Raw genomic sequence first — 20,840 nt, forward strand, 5'->3', positions numbered from 1 at the left:
CTCACTCTATAGTCTCAGCCGCAGAAGGCAGAATGGAGATGATAGCACCCGGCAACGGGGGTGGGTGGAGGGAAGGAGGTCATCAGGGGAGCTCTCTAATGCCATCTTGTCCCTTGGAGAACTCAACCCACTATCATGTGGCGATTATAAACACAAACCTCAAGCTTCTCAGCCTGGAACCCTCCAGTGGCCTGTCAGGGACACAGGGTACATATACAGTTAGTGTAAACAAGGCACAGCCACTCATTCACTCACCAAGCTTTAGCTATTTATCATGAGCTGTTCTATGAGCTGGGAATCTGGACGTGTATAAAATGAAACTGAAATCCCAGCCCTCTGGGAATATAGATGAAAGGGAGAGAGAGGGAATAGACCATACACAAAGGAACAGGTAATGCAGATATATAAAATATATCTGGATATATAATAACATATCAATTGGTGATACAGGCTAAACAGAGAAGTACAGTGGAGGGTGGGGTGCAATAGGACAGCTTGCTAACTTAAATGTGTTCTGGGGTGCAATAGGACAGCTTGCTAACTTAAATGTGTTCTGGTGTTCTGGGGGCTGCAATTTCTCTGAGAAGATAGCTTGTGAGCCTAAAGACTTGCAGGGAGACTTGTTTACTGAAGAAGATCAAGGACAAAGGCCCCGAGGTGAGAGTGTGCTAGTAAGGAGGCCAGAGGGCCAGGGTGGAGAGCAAAGGACCAGCAGTAACTCATGAGGTCAGAGGGTCGTGGGGGTGCAGGGGGTGGAGGAGGGTTTGTGTGTTATAAAAATAGGCTAAGTGTAGAATGCAAAATATGTTTGCATTTAAAGTTGGGTCTCAACCAGATGTGCTTATGGAGCTTCCCTGCATACACATCCTCCTGATTATCTCCTCCGATAGGTTCTGCCCATACAGGAGAGCCTCACAGGGTTGGGGATTGGGAGGGCTGGGCGGAGCACCGTCAGGCTTCAAAGCAGGCTCTGACTCAGGCCTCCTAGATCATCACTACCCCAGGGCTCTGTAAGGGAGAAGCCCCGGGCCTCCTCCCACCTTAAGACCAGAGTTCAGTCACCTCATAAGGCCTAGACAACTCTGGTCTGCACCTCCTCCCAGGCCACAACCTGGTGCTGTGAGACCTGGAACCAACAGGCAGTACTTGCTGGTCCAGACTGAAGCTGATGTACTTTAGATCTACTTTGGGGCCATTTTGAAATATTCTTTGCCTCAGAGCCAGCTTGGAAAATACTTTGAAGTTTCATTTGCTTTATTTAAAAAATGTTTTCAGTCTTGGATTTAATCCAAAAACGGTTCCCATTTTTGGTTCCTTTTCAGGTGGTAAGGCTGGGGGGAGTTGGCGCTGGAGGGGAACTTTAGTTCAGTTCATGAGTCTGAAGAACTAACACTGGGTACAGTTCAGAGTCCAGTCAGACACTTCAGTTTGGTTCTGGTTCAAGTCCCCTTCTAGGGAGCAGCCTGCTGGCTGTTTATTTCTTTTCCACAAACAAGCTGGTCACTAGGGAGTTGACACAGCACCAAACTAGCTTGTAGGGTGAATAGGGACAGTGCAAGCCCTAGTATCGAGCTAACAGCCTCTGCTGGCTGAGTAGGACCACCCCCTTTAGATAATGAAATTGTAAGGTGTTGCCGAAGGAAGCCCGCACAAGTCATCTTAGAGAAGAGGATTATGGGTATGGGGTTCCAAGGGAGTGAAGGGAGGGATTGTAAAGGGGAGGGAGGGTCCTAGCTAGGAACCCCCAAGGTGGGATGTACAGAGGAAGAAGTCAAGGTCCAGGTATCCTCAGTCTGCGTAAACAGGAATGTGGGTGGGGGGCCTGTGGTCCAGCCTCTACCACCTCCTGGATGCTATCAGCAGCCAAGGTCAGGGTGCCCTTCTGGCCCCCATGAGCTGCTGCCTGGGCTGACCCAACAGAAACCAACTCAGAAGTATAAGGGCCTTGTGGTGTCAGGACATAAACAGCTGATTGCAGACTGTGCTCCTAACCTCTGGGGCACATGACTTCTTTAACAGAGTCCCTACAGGAGTATCTGAGCAACTCATTATGGACTGGGAGAGGAAGAAATTGCATGTTTCACTGTATTTTCGAGTTTGGTCAAACTTTCTGATATGTGCGATGCACTAGGACAGGGAGGCAAATCCCTAAGTCTGGCTCTTCCTGGATTTGCCCAACCTGGGAAGTTGGGAAGAGTAGCAGTGAGTCAGAAGAGGGAACAAACAAGTAACTGGTAACAGAAGGGGCGACATAGCAATAAACCTGGACCAGGTGTCTACCTTGTACCCCGCTCAAAGAATCACAGCTTCTACCTCCCAGGGTTAAAACCCAGTGTGGTTTCCCCAATTTGAGGACCATCTCTGTCAACATCGTTCTACTGTTTGTTAAAAGGGAAGAAAATGTAAATTGGATAAACCTGGGTGTGTATCCAGGCGATTTGATTCTGATGCTGGGCGTCTCCCACTGAAGTCACAGGGGGGCAAAGGCAGGGATGCAACCCAAAACTAGACTCTGGGAGAAGGGTCCTGTGAGTATCGGTCATCGCCCCCCCCCCCGCCCCCTTTCTAGCCCAGAGCCTGGAACACAGCGGATTCTCATAACACTTGTTTCAATGCTGGCTCCTAAGATGGGAGTGAAGTGGTCAGCGAGGGAAAGGGGGAAAGGAGTCAGAGGACAGGGCAAAAAGGTACTCTAAGCAGATGAAAACTTTCCGAGACTCTGTCCTGGGAAAGTCAGCTTCGCCTCACAGGGAGGTGGCCGCGGCGGGTAAGGGTGATGAGTCGTGCGGGGTGGACGGCGGGAGGCACCTTTTAGTCTTCCCAGGCCTGCGGAAGGCGTGAGGTCACCTGGCGCAGGGCCAGCGGCAGCTGCGAGGACGCGCCCGCGCGGCGGTGGGAGGCGGTGTCAGGCTCCAGTCCCCGGGGGACTATCTCTCCCGCCCCTCTGGAGGCGAGGCTGGGCGTCCCGCTATCTTCCCCCCTAAGCCTCCGACACCCGTACCCTGCAAGGCCACGCCCGCGAACCTTAGGCGAGTCTCCCTAGCTGTGGACAGACCCCCGAGCGATCGGCCCGCCCAGCCTGCCTCAGGCCACGCCCAACCGCCCCGGGCCACGCCCATCACACCCAGGCCACGCCCAGCGCCTCCAGGCCACACCCCGAGCGCGGCTGTTCCAGGCGCTCGGGAGAGTCCCGAGACTACGGCCTGGCCCCGCCCCCTGGCCCCGCCCCTCCTGGCCCCGCCCTGTGGCTTGAAGCGACCAGGACTGCGGCCTCTTCAGAGTCGCGCGCGGGGCGTGGGGCGGTGCTGAGCGGCTGAGGCAGAGGCGAGCTCGACGCCGGGACTGTCCAGCGAGGCGCAGCGCAGTGGGAGCCGGCACCGAGCAGCCCGGGAGCAGAAGCCACCGCCGTCGCCGCCGTCTGAGGAGCCCAGCCGAGCCGGCCATGGCGTTGTCGATGCCGCTGAACGGGCTGAAGGAGGAGGACAAAGAGCCCATCATCGAGCTCTTCGTCAAGGTGAGCGCTCGCCCGCCGTCCCGCCCCGCTCGGCCCCCCGGCGCCGTCCGGCCGCGGGCCGGGCGTCCCCGCAGCGCCCCCGCGCGGCGCCCGCACCCGGGGCGGAGGGAAGCGCCGCTCGCGCGCCCCCGGCCCATTGTCTCGGGCCCACCCGCGCCTTCCCGCCGCCGAGGCTGGACCGGGACCCCGGAAAGCCAGTTTTCGGGGCGGCCGCCGCGCGGACCCCACTGGACGCCATTGGACGCCGGGTCGCCTCCCCGCGGTCCCCGACGCCCGCAGGACCGGGCGGGGGTGGGTGCTGTCACCCGGGCCACCCGCGCGCGCGCTCCGACCCCACCCTGCCCCTCTGCCCGCCAGGCTCACCCCGAGCCGGGGAGTCGCAGCCCCGGCCGGCCGTGAGATGATGAACTTCTTGGACGCTTTCTGAGCGAACATTTCGCTGCCCGCCGGCACGAAACTAACTTTAATTTTCGGTGCAGTCTTCAAATTTTTTTAAAAAAAGAGCAGACATTCCTGCGCCTCCGGAAAAGACCGAGATTCCCAACTTGGGTTTTCCTGTCTTAGGTCTTTGACCACCATCTGGTTTTCTGGTTTCTCAAATGCGGAGTGTTTTGTATGATGCAACATTTTGGCCGCTCCCCTCGGTGTTGCTGCCTCGGGGAAGACTGTGTGCCCTTTTGTTTTGAAAGAAAAACTGATGGGGGAAAGAATTCTTGACTGGCTTGGGTTCTGCAGGTTTGACTTCCCCTCCTGCTGCGTGGTTTTGGATCCTGGAGCTACCTTGTTTGCTGGCAAGCGTTACCCTTGCCCCTTTCCTTCTTTTATTTTCTCTTCCTCTTTCTCCTTTTAGCGAAGGAGAGTAGACTAGTTAAGAACATCTGAAGGCAAATAAATGCGCCCCTCAAAACCGCCTTGAAATCCTTGAGATTCTCTTAGTTACTCTTTTAAACAGGCTCTTTCTGGGCTGGGTTCCGAATTGGAAAGTTAACAAGAATCTGCAACACTTTTTTTTCTTTTTTCTCCCCCAATTTTCATTTTAAAGAAGGAAGATCCTGAAGGGTGTATTTGATCCACGGACAGAAGAAATGACAAGCAAGTGATAGAAACGATGTTTGTTTTGGGATTTTCTTTGTTAGCAGCCTTAGAAACATTTTGGTTCAGGAGACTGAAACAGCAATAGGTACAGAACCCCCAGGGTATCTTCAGTGGCCGAGTACTTAGTGTTTAAAGGATACTTGGGTTTGTAGAGAATGTAAGGAGCCTAAAGAGAAAGGAGTAAAGGCATTATGGAGAAGGGATAAGGGTGGGTCAGAGATAAGTGATCAAAAAAGTACTGTGCGAGGGATAGGAAGGAATTCCTATCTACTAAGAATCTATAAAAACCACAATATTTAATGGTGAGACTTTTGAGGTAACATTAAGTTTAGAATCAGGGGAGAATTATTTCAGTAGCGAGTGCTTTTAAGCACTATACTGGAAGGCCTTGCCAAAACAATCAGGCAAGAAAAAGAAATGAAATATTAACTAAGAAGAGATCACCACTTAATGCCCTGCTTCTGTTAATCATTTAAATTAGGAGAGGGATGTTATGCATTGTTTCTCCTCCTGAAGGCACTTGCAAACTCACTTCCAGTTTTCCATATTTGTGTTGGGATCAGTAACTAGTTCTAGCAATAATATCTATGAAACTATTATATCTATCTATCTATCTATCTATCTATCTATCTATCTATCTATCTATCTATCTATCTATCTATCTATCTATCTATCTAAGCTTTATTTCATTATTATACACACAAAAGCTGAGTGTGGGCCAGAGATGGTTGTGTGTGAGAGAGAGGACTCACAAGGAGACAGTGGGGTGTAGAACAGGTGGATTGACTGAAACACTGCTGAGGGGAGCAGTGTGGGAGACAAGACAGGTCTGCTGTGCCGTGTGGGTCAGCTCCCTGGCAGCGGATTGAACTGCTGTGGCTGGTGGTAGCTTGATAGTGCTGAGATTTAACCCCTTGTGCCTCCAGGGAGGCCCAAAACCATTAAAATGAAAAAATGTTTGTGACCAGCTTACCACTCACTGGTTGTAAGCCCTACTCATGGGGCTCGGTGGCAGACAACCAGGGTTCAAGCCACAACTCAGTACTCATCAACTGGGTTACCCGGGCTGGGCAAGTTGTTTTCCCTCTCTGAGTACTGTTTTCCTTGTTTGTGAAATAAGTGAAATATTTTCTGTTGCCCTGTGATGCAGCATAGGTAAAACTTGCTGCTGATATAAACCAGGATACTTGTTTCTTGTAAATATATATATATATATTTTTTTTTTTATCTTATTTATACATATAGAACTGGGGTACAGGCCAGAGGTGTGGGGTGGTGAGAGGATTGACCAGAGACAGAGTGGGGAGCAGAACAGGCAGATTGAGGAAGTACACTGCTGAGGGGAGCAACGGGCCATTGAGGAGAGGTCTGCTGCGCCAGGTGGATCACCTCCGGGGCTGGGGATCAAACTCACACTGTAGCGGCTGCGGCTCACTTGCAGTGCTGCATCGTAACTCCTTGTGCCACCAGGGAGGGCCCAGCATGCTTGTTTCAAAGAAAATAGAAAAGGGTCAGGTAAACTGTGGTAAAGAATATTCTTGATTGATTCTCAAAACCTGTGGGAACAAAGAGAAAATACCATTGTGAAGATAGTTATTTAGAAAGTGAGGCGGCAGAAGTTGTGGTTTGTCCAGTGTGTTAGTGTTTAAGTTTGTAACAGAACTGTCTGCATTTAAAGTCTCCAGTGAAAGGATATTGAACCTCCCTGTTCAGGTAGCTATACATTTAAGTGAAATGCGCTGGGACCCTCCCAACTAGTGTGACTAAACTCAGCTACATTTCCTCTCTTGTATTATTTTTGGAGCTTTCTCCTCATGAGCCCAGTGACTCTAAATTGCCTGTGTAACCACACTACTCTATTTTTGACTGTTTACCCAATACCCACAGGATAAAGACACCCTCCCTGTTGTAAAGAGGCTTACAGACTTAGTTATGCTGAGCAGTAGAGGTGTTCCCTTATTCTGCTCTGCCCTTTATCCTGCTCTGCGGACCTTGGTAGGTGTATCTTGTGACATACCAGCCCTGGTTGTGAACCATTGACCAGCAGTGTGAAGTTTAAGCCCTTCTGCAAGGGCATGAGGGCCCTATAATCTGACTGTGTCTAATCCAATTTGTCCACTTACTAATTGTGTGTCCCAAGACACATCACTTAAACCTTTCTGTGCCTCACTCACAGTTGAGATATTAATAGATCAACCTCATGGGACTAAACTAGCTAATGTATGTAGTATGTAATACGCTTAGGAGAGTGTCCAGTGCACAGTAAGCAAATAATACTAGTTGTGTGTTACTTTGCAAGTACATAAATTTAGATGCAGCTCTCCCTTATGATAGACAATAAGTTCCTTGGAGGTCTCTGTTCTGAGTGCCTGGGACGAAGAGGGTACCAAATGCTGGAACTGAGATTGTTTCCTTCTTTCTGAGCATTTTGCTGTCAGTATTTGTCTTCCATGCTTTGGAACTGGGAACTACTTAGTTAGATCTGAATCTCTAACCTTTGTCCTTTGTTGAACGTTACCTAGCCTCCAACCTCTAAAACTCCTTGTGGTTTTTATCTGCCAGCTTCTCCCCTTTCCTGCCTCCCCTCCTTCCTATTTAGTTTTTATAGACTTTCCATGTATCTGCTATTAGCTGTGATTAGAATTTGAGAAACAAGATTTTTGTATTGGGTTAAAAGTATTAATAGTTGAACCACAAAATAAGAGAAGTTGAAAAGAAGCCAGATTTTTCTTTTGACACTGCTGCTCCCTCTCTCCTACTCATAGCTGTGGTATGATGTGATGGTATTTCTGTTCACGGTTTAGAAAGAGTCCCTCTTTGAGTTTTTGAGCTGGAACTTGTCGGTCTACTATATTGAACTGGATGGACAGTCACTATTGACAATAGTCACATAGTTGCTGGGATGGGGCAGTGGTTGTAAAAGTTAATCTGGTGCAGGGTGGCTTAACTCAGAAGAGCTGTAGGGGATTTTGGCATGATTTCTATTGTGGAGCCAGACTTCTTGGCTTGAGTCTGGATCTTAGTAGTGTAGTTAGTAGGCATGTTTCTTCCATTCTTAATGCCTCAGTCTCGACATATATCAGGTTAATAACAAATTTATAGGGCTCCATAGGGGATTAACTAGCAATCTCTGTATTAAGATCATCTGAACTGCTGTAATAATCTGTCCCAAACAATGGTTCAAACAAGATGGACACTTCATTCTTACCTTGGAGTCCAGAAAGGATGTTCTAGATGTTGGGACAACTTTACTCCTTTGAATCATTTAGGTTACCAAGGCTCTTTCCAGCTCATTTTTCACCAGCCCCCAGAACATTTCCTTTCTGAGTTGTCACAGCTGCTTGCAGCTGGTCAGAGGTGTGGAGAATGGAGGAGGCACATCTCTTTAACTATGCTAGCTCAGAAGTTCTACTTGTCACTTCCTTTCAAACTCCATTAGGGAGAACTTCATTTTATGACGTCAAGAGACTGCGAGGAGTGCTGGGAAATGGGATCTAGCTGGACATCACCCTGTGTAAAGCGTTAGGAATAGTGCTTGGCACACAATGAACACCTGATTTTTGCTAAGTGTTTATGATAGTGTATCTTTAAGTATGGGTTTCATTAGTAGGATTCAGCAATTCTGAATTAAGAATTTGAATCTTTGAGCTTATATGAAAAATTCTATGTGATTTTTAAAAAAGATTTATTTATACATACAAGAACTGGGGTACACCCATAGGGGTGGGGAGTGAGAGAACTCACCAGGAGAGAGTGGGGAGCAGGACAGGCAGACAGACTGAAATACACTGTTGAGGGGAGCAGCGGGCGGGTCCGGAAAGGGTTGCCATGTGAGTCACCTGCCTGGCTGGGAATTGAACTCGTGCTCAGTGGTGCAGATAGTTTCATAGTGTTGCACTTTAACCTATTTCGCCACCAGGGAGAGCCCTCTATGTGACTTTTTTTTTTTTTTCTTTAGAGCTTCTTAGGAATCATTGTATTAAAAAATCTAATGGTAGAATTCTGATTATCAAGTATTATTCATTTAAGCAAGAGAGGATGATCATTAAGGTCAATTTCCATGTTTATAATAAGAAGTTTTACTGGCATGAAATAAGTCTAATACTGAGTTAGGTAGTGTGGAAGATTTGAGAACTTACTAAGCATGTTGATAAACTATCGGAAGGAAAACAGCAGTATAAAATAGGCTAGGAGATTTAGGGAAAGATGGAAGTAGTCTTTACCTTTAACGTCAAAAAAGTAGATGGCAGTAGCCAAGAATGGAATTGTTAGTTTGTAAACTTTTTATAGGAACTAGTAGACCGATTGATACTTTTGAGAGAAACAACCTGGAATGATTTAAAATCAGTATCAAAGAGGTAAGTTCAGTAAAAATTGAGGATCAGATTTTTATGACCTAACTTACGCTTGTATTTTTTTTTAAGATTGCTTTTTTGGCGCATACAAGAAATGGGGTGCAGGCCTGAGGTGGAGAGGTGAGGATTCACTGGAGACAGCGACAGAGTAGGGAGCAGAATAGGCAGATTGAGCAGTGGGCAAGTCAGGAGAGGTCTGCTGTACAGCAAGTGGGTCAGCTCCCTGGCTGGGGATCAAACTCAGGCCATAGCAGTGATCGCTCTTAGACTTATCCCTGAGGCCCTCCTTTAAAAAAAAAGGAAAACACAGATAAATGGGCAAAAAAATTATGGGATGTTGAACATTGTTCTAATCACTGAACAAAAACTAACTTGACATCAAGCCACTGTTACCTTGGATATAGTTGGTTTGTTGTTCATTTGAGGTTTCCAGAAGGTAAAAATCAGGAGATAGATATGACTATAAAATGTGAAGTTAATGGGAACTGTGTTTTTTTCAGGTGTTGTCTGGGCTGTTCTGATGATTTAACAGTGCTGCTCATGACAGGCCTAGGCGATGTGGGTACTGAAAGGGACCAGGTTGGGGAAAGGACAGAGGAGGTCTCTGAGTCAAGGAATCTGGACACATGACAAGCCAAGCAGATTGAGTAATGATAGCAAGGAGTAAGGCATGCCCTAAAAGTTTACCTGGTTTGGAAGGATGCTTATGGAGATGCCTAAGAGCCAGTGACAAGTCGATGAGCAGGACTTTCCACTTCCTGTCTCATTAGCCGTGTGGAGTCTCAGTGTCTCCTGATTGGGATTTAGTGAGTCCATAAAAGGGAAATGTGTTAGGCAGGATGGAAAGTGTGATTAAGGCATGAATTAAGATTTCAGCCAAGTAGGGGAGTTAATTAAACTGGTTTTGCTCATTTTAGAGGCTCTTGTAGAGAATGAAAGGGAGTTTCTGAAGGAAAATAACTTGTGGGTCATGATTACAAACCATCTAAGTGTGTGTAGCAGAAATCTGAATTTAATTCAGGCATCATTGTGAATTCTCTTCAAACTTTTAATCCTGTTGTCTTTTTTTTTTTTGAGACTTGGCTTTTTTCCCTCAGTATTCAGTACCAAGTATTGGTATGAAGAATATCAATTAGCCTTACTTGGCTTCTGTTTATTTTCCTTTTTTTTTTGAAATATAAAACCAGGAGACTATATATCTAAATTTATGAAAGTAGCCACTTAATGTAGATAAATTGTACTATATTTAAAAGTTGTGCCAAAGATAAACCAGACTTATCTTAACATTTTTTTTTAAAGATGTATTTATTCATACAGAACTGGGGTACAGGCCAGAGCTACAGGGGCTGTGAGAGGCTTCACCAGAGACAGAGTAGAGAGCAGAACAGGCAGATCGACAAAGTACACTGCTAAGGGGAGCAGCGGGCGGGTCAGGAGAGGTCTGCCGCGCCATGTGGTCACCCGCAGGGCTGGGGATCGAACTTGCACTGAAGTGGCTGCCACCAGCTTGCAGTGCTGAGTCCTAACCTGTTGCACCACCAGGGAGGGCCATCTTAACATTTTTTAGGAGTATCTTACAAGTTTTAACTTTAATGCTTTGAAAGAATAACCATATTAGAACCAAGGTCAGGCCTCAGTGTTCATCATGCATGTATCTTGTTTCATAGATTTTTTTTCCCCCTTGAAGCTGAAATATAGAGGGACTCTTGTATAAAAAATTACTACTTCCAACTTTACATGTGAAATACTTCATTCTGATGAAGAGGTTTTTAGTTCTTTTTGTAATAGTTATAAATATATCTATTATCTGTAATAATTTAAGTATTGAATTTTACTACCACACAGTGTTGCTTTCTATTTGCATGTATGAGAGGAGAAAAAAAAAAAGAGAATCTGAACAAATGTCTGAGAATACAAAGCCAAACAATTAGATTAAAGTAACAGCAATTAAGAACCTTTAAAGATATGAATTCTGTACATGTTAACAACCAGATAATTTATTTCAAAGGTAGAAACCAGGTGGTAGGTTACTAGAGAGAAAGTTCATTAAAAACTAAAGACTCAAATTAGGCTGTTATAACATGGGACAACGGAAGAGTGGTAACCAAGAAACCAGAATTCATAGACTGGAAGAAAAAGACAGTGGCTAAGCTTAAGAAGTGACATTTTGGATCTATACCCAACATTAAACTGAAAAAATTTCAAAGACATAAACTTAGGAAGAATGTGCAGTTTTATATAAGTTGATAATTTAGGTTACTGTATCGTTTAGATACAGAGTTCAAAATTGTGTTTTAAAAATTTTAAAGCTTATTGATACTTTATTAAATAATGTAAAAATTGTCACTAGCCACAGTAACAGACTTTATGTACATTTTGTAGTTTTCAACAGGACTCTGGATTACATATATTATGTATGCTGTTTTTAAAAAATGAATTACTATAAGTAGTGTCTATCCTTTGTCTGTTTTAATTTAAATATTGGCCCTAAATCTGAAAAGTAATGTCAGTTACCTTTCTATTTCCTAGTATATTCATTTGTATATATTATACTCTTCTAAAAATATATTTTCTTCCAATTATAAAACTACATGTTTGCTGAAGACAGCTTAGAAAACAGAAAAGCATAAATGAAAATCACTCGCAACTCCTAGAAATGACTACCTTTGCTATTCTACAATATGTCCTAACCTTTTTCCCCATAAACTCACATAAATTATTGATGAGAGTTTGTATAATATTTTAAAGTTCATGACTGCAGAATTCATGGATGAGTGGCAAACAAATCCTAATTTAATTGAAAGTGAGTTGATTTAAAGACAATGTATTTCAGTATTATCAAAGAAACTCAGATTGTATCTGGGTTTATCTAACAGCACTAAAAGAGCTTATCTACTGTTTAATCATTGCCTGAAGAAAGCAAGCTTTTATGTTTTAAATCTGCCAACATCTAGAGTTACTTATAGATATTGATTAAAGATTTGAAAGGAGCCCCCCCTTTTTGTTCTGTAGGATAAATATCTGTTCTGAAAATTCAAATTATCTTTTAGTATTTTCCCCTTCAACATTTATGAAGTAGATAAGGTATACCCATTTTATGGATATAAGATATAGTCTTTGTCTGGGACCGGTTGTATACAGTGTAAGGATTATAGTAGAAATGCACATGAGTTGAATACTTTCCATGTGCTAAGTGCTGGAGAGAGAAAGAATTAAGCGTAGGCTCCTTGTCTTTAAGCAGCTCACAATTTAATCTAATGTGCCGTCATGGAGTGAGTAAATGAGTGTGGTTGATGTTAATCAGGTGCTTAGACACCACCTTTGTTCTATACAATGCAGTGACTTTTTGTCTCATCTGCTTTTAAAAACCCAGTTGAAGGCCTTATATGATTTATGTGGTGACTTAAACTTCATAGTTTAATGTAGAGATGAGTGAAATGTTCATAATTCTAGCAGATGAAAGGTAGTTGGTAGCCCAAAATCTATGAAGTACGGTGTATTGTTAGGTGTTCAAAGATACTTGTCCCTCACTAAATAGTTGTATATTTTGTAAGTTTAATCTGACTAAAATAAAACTGATACATCCTGCCTCAAATCTTGACTGCCTCAAACATTTTCCAGTTGCTCAGTCTCTCGGACCATGATCCCAACTCCGGTTTCCAGATCCCCCTTCTCTAGCTAGATTAGCCCTCAACGTGCCTGGTACTTCTCTGCCATCGTGGAAGATGCTTCTGGTGTTGCTTTTGTTTCATTTGAAGTGTCTCTGGTTTCTACTCACCCCTTGTCCCACTTCCAGTTTTGCTCCTAGAGTAATAGTTGTTTTGTGTTCCTTTGACTATTTAACAGATATCGAGAAACGGTTCTATGGATTTGGATACACTAATGAAGTTTTGGTTTTCATATTCTGTTGAAGGAGGCAAATAAATAACTGCATGTCTGCTAGTAATGAGTGCTGTGAGAATTTGAAGTAGGGTAGGGAGTATAGAGAATGACAGGGGGTGTTATTTTTAATTTAACTTTCTGCTAGCCAGAGACTAGTGTATAGGAAGAGAATTAATTAGGAGTCTACTTAGAATTCAAGCAAGAGGTAATGGTGACTTGGACTAAGGTGAGAAGTCTGATTTTGGATTTATTTCTGAGATGGAGATAGCAGAATTTCCTGATGGATTGCAAATGGAATGTGACCACAAAAGAGTCAATTTTGAGACTGATATTTTTGTTCCCTTTTTTTGTTGTTCCCTTTTTTTAAAAAAAGACTTATTTTTATTTTTTTATACATACAAGAACTGGAGTGTAGGGCAGAGATGCAGGGGGTGAGAGGATCCACCAGAGACAGCGTGGGGAGCAGAACAGGCGGATTGATGAAGCACACTGCTGAGGGGAGCAGTGGGTGAGACAGGAGAGGCCTGCTGCACCATGTGGGTCAGCTCCCTGGCCAGGGATCAAACTCAGGCTGCAGTGGCTCGCGATAGTTTGATAGTTTGATAGTGCTGAGACTTTAACCTCTGCCACCAGGGATTGATGGAGTTGCCATTAACCTAGATGAGGAAGCCTATGGAAAGAGCTAGTTTTGTTGGGGAGTGGTTTAATTTAGCTTTTGACATATTAAATTTGAATATGTTAAGACCTCATGGAATCTGTTGTCTCATGGAGAGATTTATATTATTAAAATTAAATTAAAGCCAGTATATAATTACATTAAGGACAAGAACTGGATGTCTTAAGAAAGAATGGCTGGGAACATCTCTGATAAATGACATGTAGGATGAATAGTAATTAGGAGAATGAGGGGAAGAGCATCCCAGGGATTGTCATATGGAAAGCCTGGAAATATTAAAAAAAATTAGAATATAGAGAATAAAATTGGAATATAGAGAATAAAAAGTTGAGAGGAGTAGATCGACTACATCATGAATGTCCTGGTATGTTATGTGAATTTTGTTTTTAGTGAAAAGGACAGTTCTCGAAGCCATTTAAGCAAGGGAGCATCATGGTTTAGTTTGTGTTTTCAGGTGAGTATTCTGGCTACTCATCTAGTCACTCTCCCACCACTGCCACTATGAAGTCAAAATTAAGGAAAAAAATTATTTGGAGACCATTGCAATCAAGAAAGATTGATGGTGTCTTGGGTTAGGGTGGTAACAGAAATGAGGATGGATTTGAGATAAATTTTGAAGATGGAATCAACAGAAAGATAGTGAAGAAGGTGTGAGGATGGTTGGGATTCTAATTGGAATCACTAGTTGACAGGTGCCTGTTTTGAGGTAGAGGAGGAACATACAGTGCTCACTTTTGGACTTGGTGAGTTTGCAATGGCAGGTGCAGATGTCTCAGAAAGTTAGGAATATACAGATAGAATCAATGCTCAGAAAAGTCTAGGCAGGCAGACTCGATATATGTAAAGTGTTTATGTGGTATTTAAACTTTATAAGAGGAGTGAAGCTTCTGTTACTGAACTTTGGGGGAAATAATTAAGAACAGGACTTCTAAAACGCAACTGGAACGCTGGGGTCTAAGATCGTTTTTGGTGGCTACAAGGGGAGTTTGTGGAAGCAGAGGGAGCATACAACTCTTCCTAAAATTGAAGATGATTTTTGCTTGGTGTGAAACTGAATTCTGTTGTTAGTTAAGAGATGTGCTTGTGTGTACAAAGAGCAACGCCGTGAGTCCTGGTGGTAAATGGAATCAAACCAGAGTCATGAGGAAAGGTAATGTGTGCCCATGGATGGGGGTCTGGTTTGCATCAGATTCCAAAGCAGCTTTCCTCCTAACGCTATTGGACACCACTCTGATACTGTGCCCCTCAAGGGTTTAAACTTAGAGACAAGCCAGTACATAAAAGCAGATTTGTAAAGCAACAAAGAAAAGTGTGTAACATCATTCTGTAACTGAGAAGAATAAGGAAAATGTCCAGGATCTATATCTGATCAAGTTCTGAAAAAGCCCCAACATGTAGGGCCTAATAAAGTAGGGGATGCTGAAAAAAGAGGAGAAAATGGAGTTATAACAAAGCAGCAGTGAAAAGAGGAAAACAGAGCGAGGTACCAAAGATTAGGACAGGTTTTGGAGGAGGAAGTGACCAGTTGTGTCCAGTAAGATGAGATCTGTTTGATCTGAACAGTGACAGCTTCGGTGGGAAGCCATAGTGGCAGTGGTGGGAGAGTGACTAGGCGGTAAGTGGGCAGAGGCATTGTGCAGGGCTGATTCTGTAAGAGACCTAGCTATGTGGAAGAGACAGGTGGGCAGCTGGAGGGGAGTCCATAAAAATATGAGCTGTAAGAGCTATCACGGAGAAAGGACTGCTATGCACTGCCATCTTGGAGGGGAAATTTTTTTACAAGTCATAATTCACTGGCTCAGGCTAGGAAGATCTGGTTTGTATAAGTTTTGAAAAGACACATTTCCACTGACTTATTTTTCTGTTGCATGTCCCAAATGAATGAGATATAAGAAAGAAGGACATAGAAGAGCATTTCTTAGTTAATTAAAATATAAATATAGGGTGCTTCCTGTCACATGTATACATGTATTAACTCATTTGATCTGAAGGAATATACAGAAGCTTTTTTTTCCCTTGCACAGAGTTGATTTTAGAAAAGCCTGGTAGGAAAATAAGAAACAAGTTCACGTGATTGGGGGAAATCCACAGAAAACTTTATAGTAGGAACCAAAGAAATAGGCTGCGTGATAAAAATCTCAGTTTGGGCCCTCCCTGGTGGCGCAGCAGGTTAAAGCACAGCACTGAGAATCTAAAGCCGCTTCCGCATGAGTTCGATTCCCGCCTGCCCCAGAGGTGACCCACATGGCTGGCAGACCTCTCCTCACCTGCCTGCTGCTCCCCTCAGCAGTGTACTTCGTCGATCTGCCTGTTCTGCTCCCCACTCTGTCTCTGGTGAAGCCTCTCACCACCCCTGCGCCTCTGGCCTGTACCCCAGTTCTGTCTGGACAAATAAATCTTTTAAAAAAAAATCTCAGTTTGTATTCTCTGTTTTGATTTAGTGCCTCAAAATGACTCATTGTATGTTGAAATGGATAGATTTAATTTTTTTTTTTCTCTTGCCAAGTGAAAAAGATGGATGGGAGAGTGCTTTACTGTGCCAGGTCACTAGCAGGGGCCATGTGCCAGCCGCATTGTTGCCTGCTGCTTGTTATGGTTCTTTCTATCTCTCGTAACACTGAGGTCGGAGATCCCAGATTTGGAAGCAGCGGTGATTCTCAACTTGAAGTAGCACGGGTGTCCCCTGTGTAAGAGACTGAAACGATCTATTTCACACTTGAAGATTCTAGAGTTACCGTTTCAAGTAGGCTCCTGAGCTGTCATTTGAAAGCTGGGATCTCTGTGTTATTGGTGCAGTGTTAGTGTTTTTATCTGGTTCTGCTTTTTTCTGGTTGCCATAGTTTCTCCACTGAGGTATTAGTATCTACCTCAGGGGCCTTTGTAAAGTTTTAAGAGAGTCAATGTAAGAGAAGTACTTGGTGTCTGAAGCATCATAAGTGTAGTAAAGTTTGCTTATTATTATTTCATGGGCCTTTTGGTATGGTGAGTTAAAACTGCATTGGCCCATGGTTAGGTGATGTATTTAATAATATGATTTCACCCTGCAGGATGTTGCTAAGAAGAAGCATCTGCCAGGCTTCCATTACAAGTAGATGGGGAACTCTCCGTTCTTTATCAGAAGAGCAGGGTTAGCACAAAAAGTCTGAGGTTAGACTTACACTCATTCCTGAATTAACTCCTGTGAACCGTGATCCTGTTGACATTACTGAGTAACTGAAGGGCAGTCACATTGGACTCTGTCATCTTTTAACCATCTGCCTCAGCAGCTCTTTCTAGGCTGGTAGAGCTAAAGCTTAGTCCATAATTAGTAAAGATTGTTTTTCTTGTGCTTCTTCCTCCTCTTTTCTCACCTTGAAGAGTTGCTTTTTTTCTTTAAAGTAAAAAAGATTGAAGGGACAGTATATGACTGTCCTGGCCATGCTTTGCTCCTCCCTAACAGTAAGTCCAAAACAGTAAGTAGTGTGGACTTAACTGTTTTATGCTTAGTCATTTGTAAGGAATAAGAGGAGATAGAATTGAAGTACCCTACTTTTTCAATTTGTTTCTAGGCCTTAAGGGTGGTATTTTTCAAAATTTCACCATTTTTATCATGGAAAATGTTTCATCTACTTATCACAGGATAGTGATAAAACCTTAGCATGACTATATTTTTATTTTTTTAGACTTATACCTGCATGGAAGAACTGTGGTACAGACTTGAGGTGCAGGGAGTAAGAGGATTCCTCAGAGTGGGGAGCAGAACAGGCAGATCTATTGAAATGTACTGCTGAAGAGAGCAGCATGTGAGACAGGAGAGGTCTGCTGTGCTATGTGGGTCAACCCCTGGCTGGCCAAGGATCCAACTTGTGCTAGAGTGGCTATAGCTTGATAGCACTGTGTCTTTAACCCCTGCGCATCAGGGGGGCCCCAGCATGAATATAGTTGATAGATGATACAAGGATCATAAAGTGACTGTAAAGACATTCATTTAATAATAGTGTTATAAATTGTTTAAGAGTACTTTTTCTTTCTGTGTCAGATAGTGCATATCCATACACAAAAATAAACAGTAAGTTTTTTTTCTTTTTCTGTTAAAGTCAAAATAATAGAACACATTGCATTGAGTGTTCATTATGTATGGTCCAGGCAGTGTTGTTTAAGCCCTTTGCATCCGTTAGCTAATTTAGCCCTCATCTAAACGTGCAGAAGAGCCCTTGGTAAGATAAAAGTGTTTCACATGTGAGGCGCAGGGAGGGCTGTGCCCGGGTGTGGTTGAAGGCCTTGGATTTGTACCACAGTTTTTTATAATCCAGAGCCTGTCTTTTGTTAATCACCGAGAGCCTTTTTTGTTTATTTTTATTTGTTCATATTCTTTTTCTCTATTTGGAACTTGACTTTTGAACCTATCAGTTTTTCTATTGGCTGTTTTCAGTCACTCATAAAAATAAAAGACTTCTAAGACTTTCTAAAACTCTTAATGGCCAGTGAGCCTAGGTGGTTTCTAAGATAAGGCTGGTTTCAGTTCTCTTAGTTAAATTGGAAATGAAACTAAAATTTCCATTACCTCACCTCCTTACATTTTGGGGGCATGGTTAATCAATATTTTGTAAAATATTTAAAATGGCTTATTTATAAACTTGTTAAAGAACTTGACTTAACATCATGTATTTGCATTTAGGATTGTTTTCCAAATTACAAGAGTCAGATTTGTCCAGGTTTAATAAAAATCACATATTAAATCATTGATATTTTTACTTATTTAAACCTCCCTTTTCAGAGGAGCTTATACTAATCTTTGCATTGTTAATAGAAAAAAAGCAAGGAAGTTTCTTTTTGTGGAGAGAGGAAATGGCTGTTAGTTCGGGACTTTATCCATATTAGGTATAAACTAAATATAGATGTGTAATCCAGGAGTGAAGTCACATCTATAAAGTTTTTTAAACAGAGCTAATGAGATCAGCCAGTGTTTTTAGATCTAGGGTTTTGGTTTTGATTTTTTTTTTTTTTTTTTACTTTTGACTCTTTCAAAAAGTAACCATAGAAAGTAGTCCTGTGGTCTGTCTGCCTTCTAAAGCATAGTTGCTTGTATCTCTTCTTGAGGTATGGTTGTGAATATTTTAATGTCTTCACCAGCTTACTTTCCTATCACTAATTTTTTTAAGTTGATGCCATTCTGAAGTCTTACTTATTTATATTGAGACGACATGGTTTTTACCACTATATATGATTTAGAAGAGTAGGTGTAGTTACACCTCCTGTCCTTAAGTCTTTCTCACACATTTTTACAGTGAAGCTTGACTCTTGTCTATGTAAGAAGCGTCTGTTTTACTTAGTGATTTCTTGATTTACTTGGTAATTAACTATTAAGTTAGATTTCAGTGTGGCTAGTGTAATAGAATTCTTCTGATTGGTTGTTTATAGAATTATAAAACAGAATGAAGGAATAAATCTCCTGTTTCTGGCCAAAGCATAAGTCATTTTCAAATAGGAACTTTTAAAAGCTCCTACCTCTCTCTCCCAAAGTATTCTTATTTTTTTTTTTTAAGACTTGTTTATTATGCATACGGAACTGGGGTACGTACAGGCCAGAGGTGCAGGGGGTGAGAGGATTCCCCAAAGACAGTGGGGAGCAGAACAGGCCTACTGACAAGTACACTGCTGAGGGGAGCAGCGGATGGGTCAGGAGAGGTCTGCCTCGCCATGTGGATCACCTCAGGGGCAGGGATCGAACTCATGCTGAAGTGGCTTTAGCTTCTTAGTGCTGTGCTCTAACCTGCTGCGCCTCCAGGGAGGGCCTGTATTCTTATTCTTAAGTGTTTTTAGCCCTTGAAGCATGCCAAACTATTCAAGGAATTTATTAATGTGCTATGCCATCTTCTTAAGGAATTGTATACCTTTAAGGCAGATCATTAAAAACATTTTGGAATACAACTAATTTTGTAAAAAGTGTAGCTTAACTTTCAATTTCACTGGTTTTAGTTCGTAAAGCCACATTTCCTCCAAATCTGTTCAACCATCTTCTGAATTTTCTGACTTGTTGCAGAGTTTATCCTTCCTATTACCCGAACTGAGTATTTTTTTATATTTGCATATTCTGCCGCTCTCGAGTCAGTTTTCGTCCTGTCATTGTTCCAGGCTAGAATGTGTATTCCAGGAGATCAGGGATCAAGGACTATTTTCATCTTATATATTTCTCACCTCCACCAAACCTTGTTATATAGGACAGAACTCATTAATTCAACAAATACCTATTAGTGTTTTTTTTTTTTAGTTTTGCAAGTTGGTATACAAACTCAGCATAAAAACATTTAAAGTATTGAGTCTGTTTCTGGTGTTGTATTTGTATTACTTCAGAGTGAAATACCAGAGTTAAAAGTAGTTTCCAATTATTGAACTTGAGACATGTAATTTATTGAGTACAAACATTTATATTAAAATATCCTATTTTATTTTATTTTATTTTATTTTTGTTCAAGATTTTTAATGGAGAAAACTAAAAATTGCTTGTTAATGCTAAGCAGTACATACTAAAAATACACCTGTGCTTTTTTTTGTCATTAAAACCAGTCACATGACTTTTTGTCCCCTAATAAGTTGGCAGTGGAAATGCGAACAATTTTGGCAGTGAGGAGATATAGCTAAATCAACGACTGCCCATCATTTGAACTTAACAATTATATACTAATGCTCATGAGAGGGAAAGCAAGCAACAATAATACGTAATTGCTCATATCACTATTCTAACAGTTTCCATCTGACCTACTTTTATTAGCCTTTGCTGTCTACTTAAGTTCTACAAGTTCTGGGACAGAGCTGCCTGCATGGAAAGCCGAGGGTATAACAATGTCTAAGTTAGTCCTATGCTTCTGGATTGATCCTTAAACAATTGGAAGCACTGCTGGAGAATTGATTCTAAACTCCAACTGCATGTCTGAGAAGGTCCACTATGCTTTGGTGTTTCCTAAAATTGAACAGAAATACTTCATTATTTCTTGCCCGAGATCCTCTGGAAATATAAAATATCCTATTTTAATATTTCATGGCTGCACTCTTTTCGTTAGTCATTGTCATCATCATTCATCTTACCGTTCTCAGTCCTTTAGAGGGCTGCAATTTTCTAGTAATATGGTGATGTATGTCTTTATAGTTCCTTTGCTGTGTGTATATCTATATCATTCTATCATTGTACTTTTCAAAGAGTTTCACATTTCTCATTTCTCCTTTGAATTCTTTATCTTACCTAAAGAGTTATCTCTTTTAAAAACTTGGAATAACTTAGATCTTTCTTTCTTTTCTTTCTTTCTTTCTTTCTTTCTTTCTTTCTTTCTTTCTTTCTTTC

General features: G+C 42.4%; 1 protein-coding gene across 1 annotated transcript in view; it reads left to right on the forward strand.

The window, feature by feature from the left end:
- The first annotated feature begins 3,282 nt into the window (after positions 1-3,282).
- CLIC4 (chloride intracellular channel 4) overlaps positions 3,283-20,840 on the forward strand; it is a 48,908-nt gene continuing 31,350 nt past the window's right edge. The window contains exon 1 of the mRNA XM_004678626.2: positions 3,283-3,514. Coding sequence (XP_004678683.1) covers positions 3,443-3,514 — 72 coding nt within the window. The 5' untranslated portion in view covers positions 3,283-3,442. The remainder of the gene's footprint in view (positions 3,515-20,840) is intronic.

Source organism: Condylura cristata, unplaced genomic scaffold (assembly GCF_000260355.1).
Source record: "Condylura cristata isolate star-nosed mole 26May11 unplaced genomic scaffold, ConCri1.0 scaffold00008, whole genome shotgun sequence".
NCBI classification, from domain to species: Eukaryota; Metazoa; Chordata; class Mammalia; order Eulipotyphla; family Talpidae; genus Condylura; species Condylura cristata.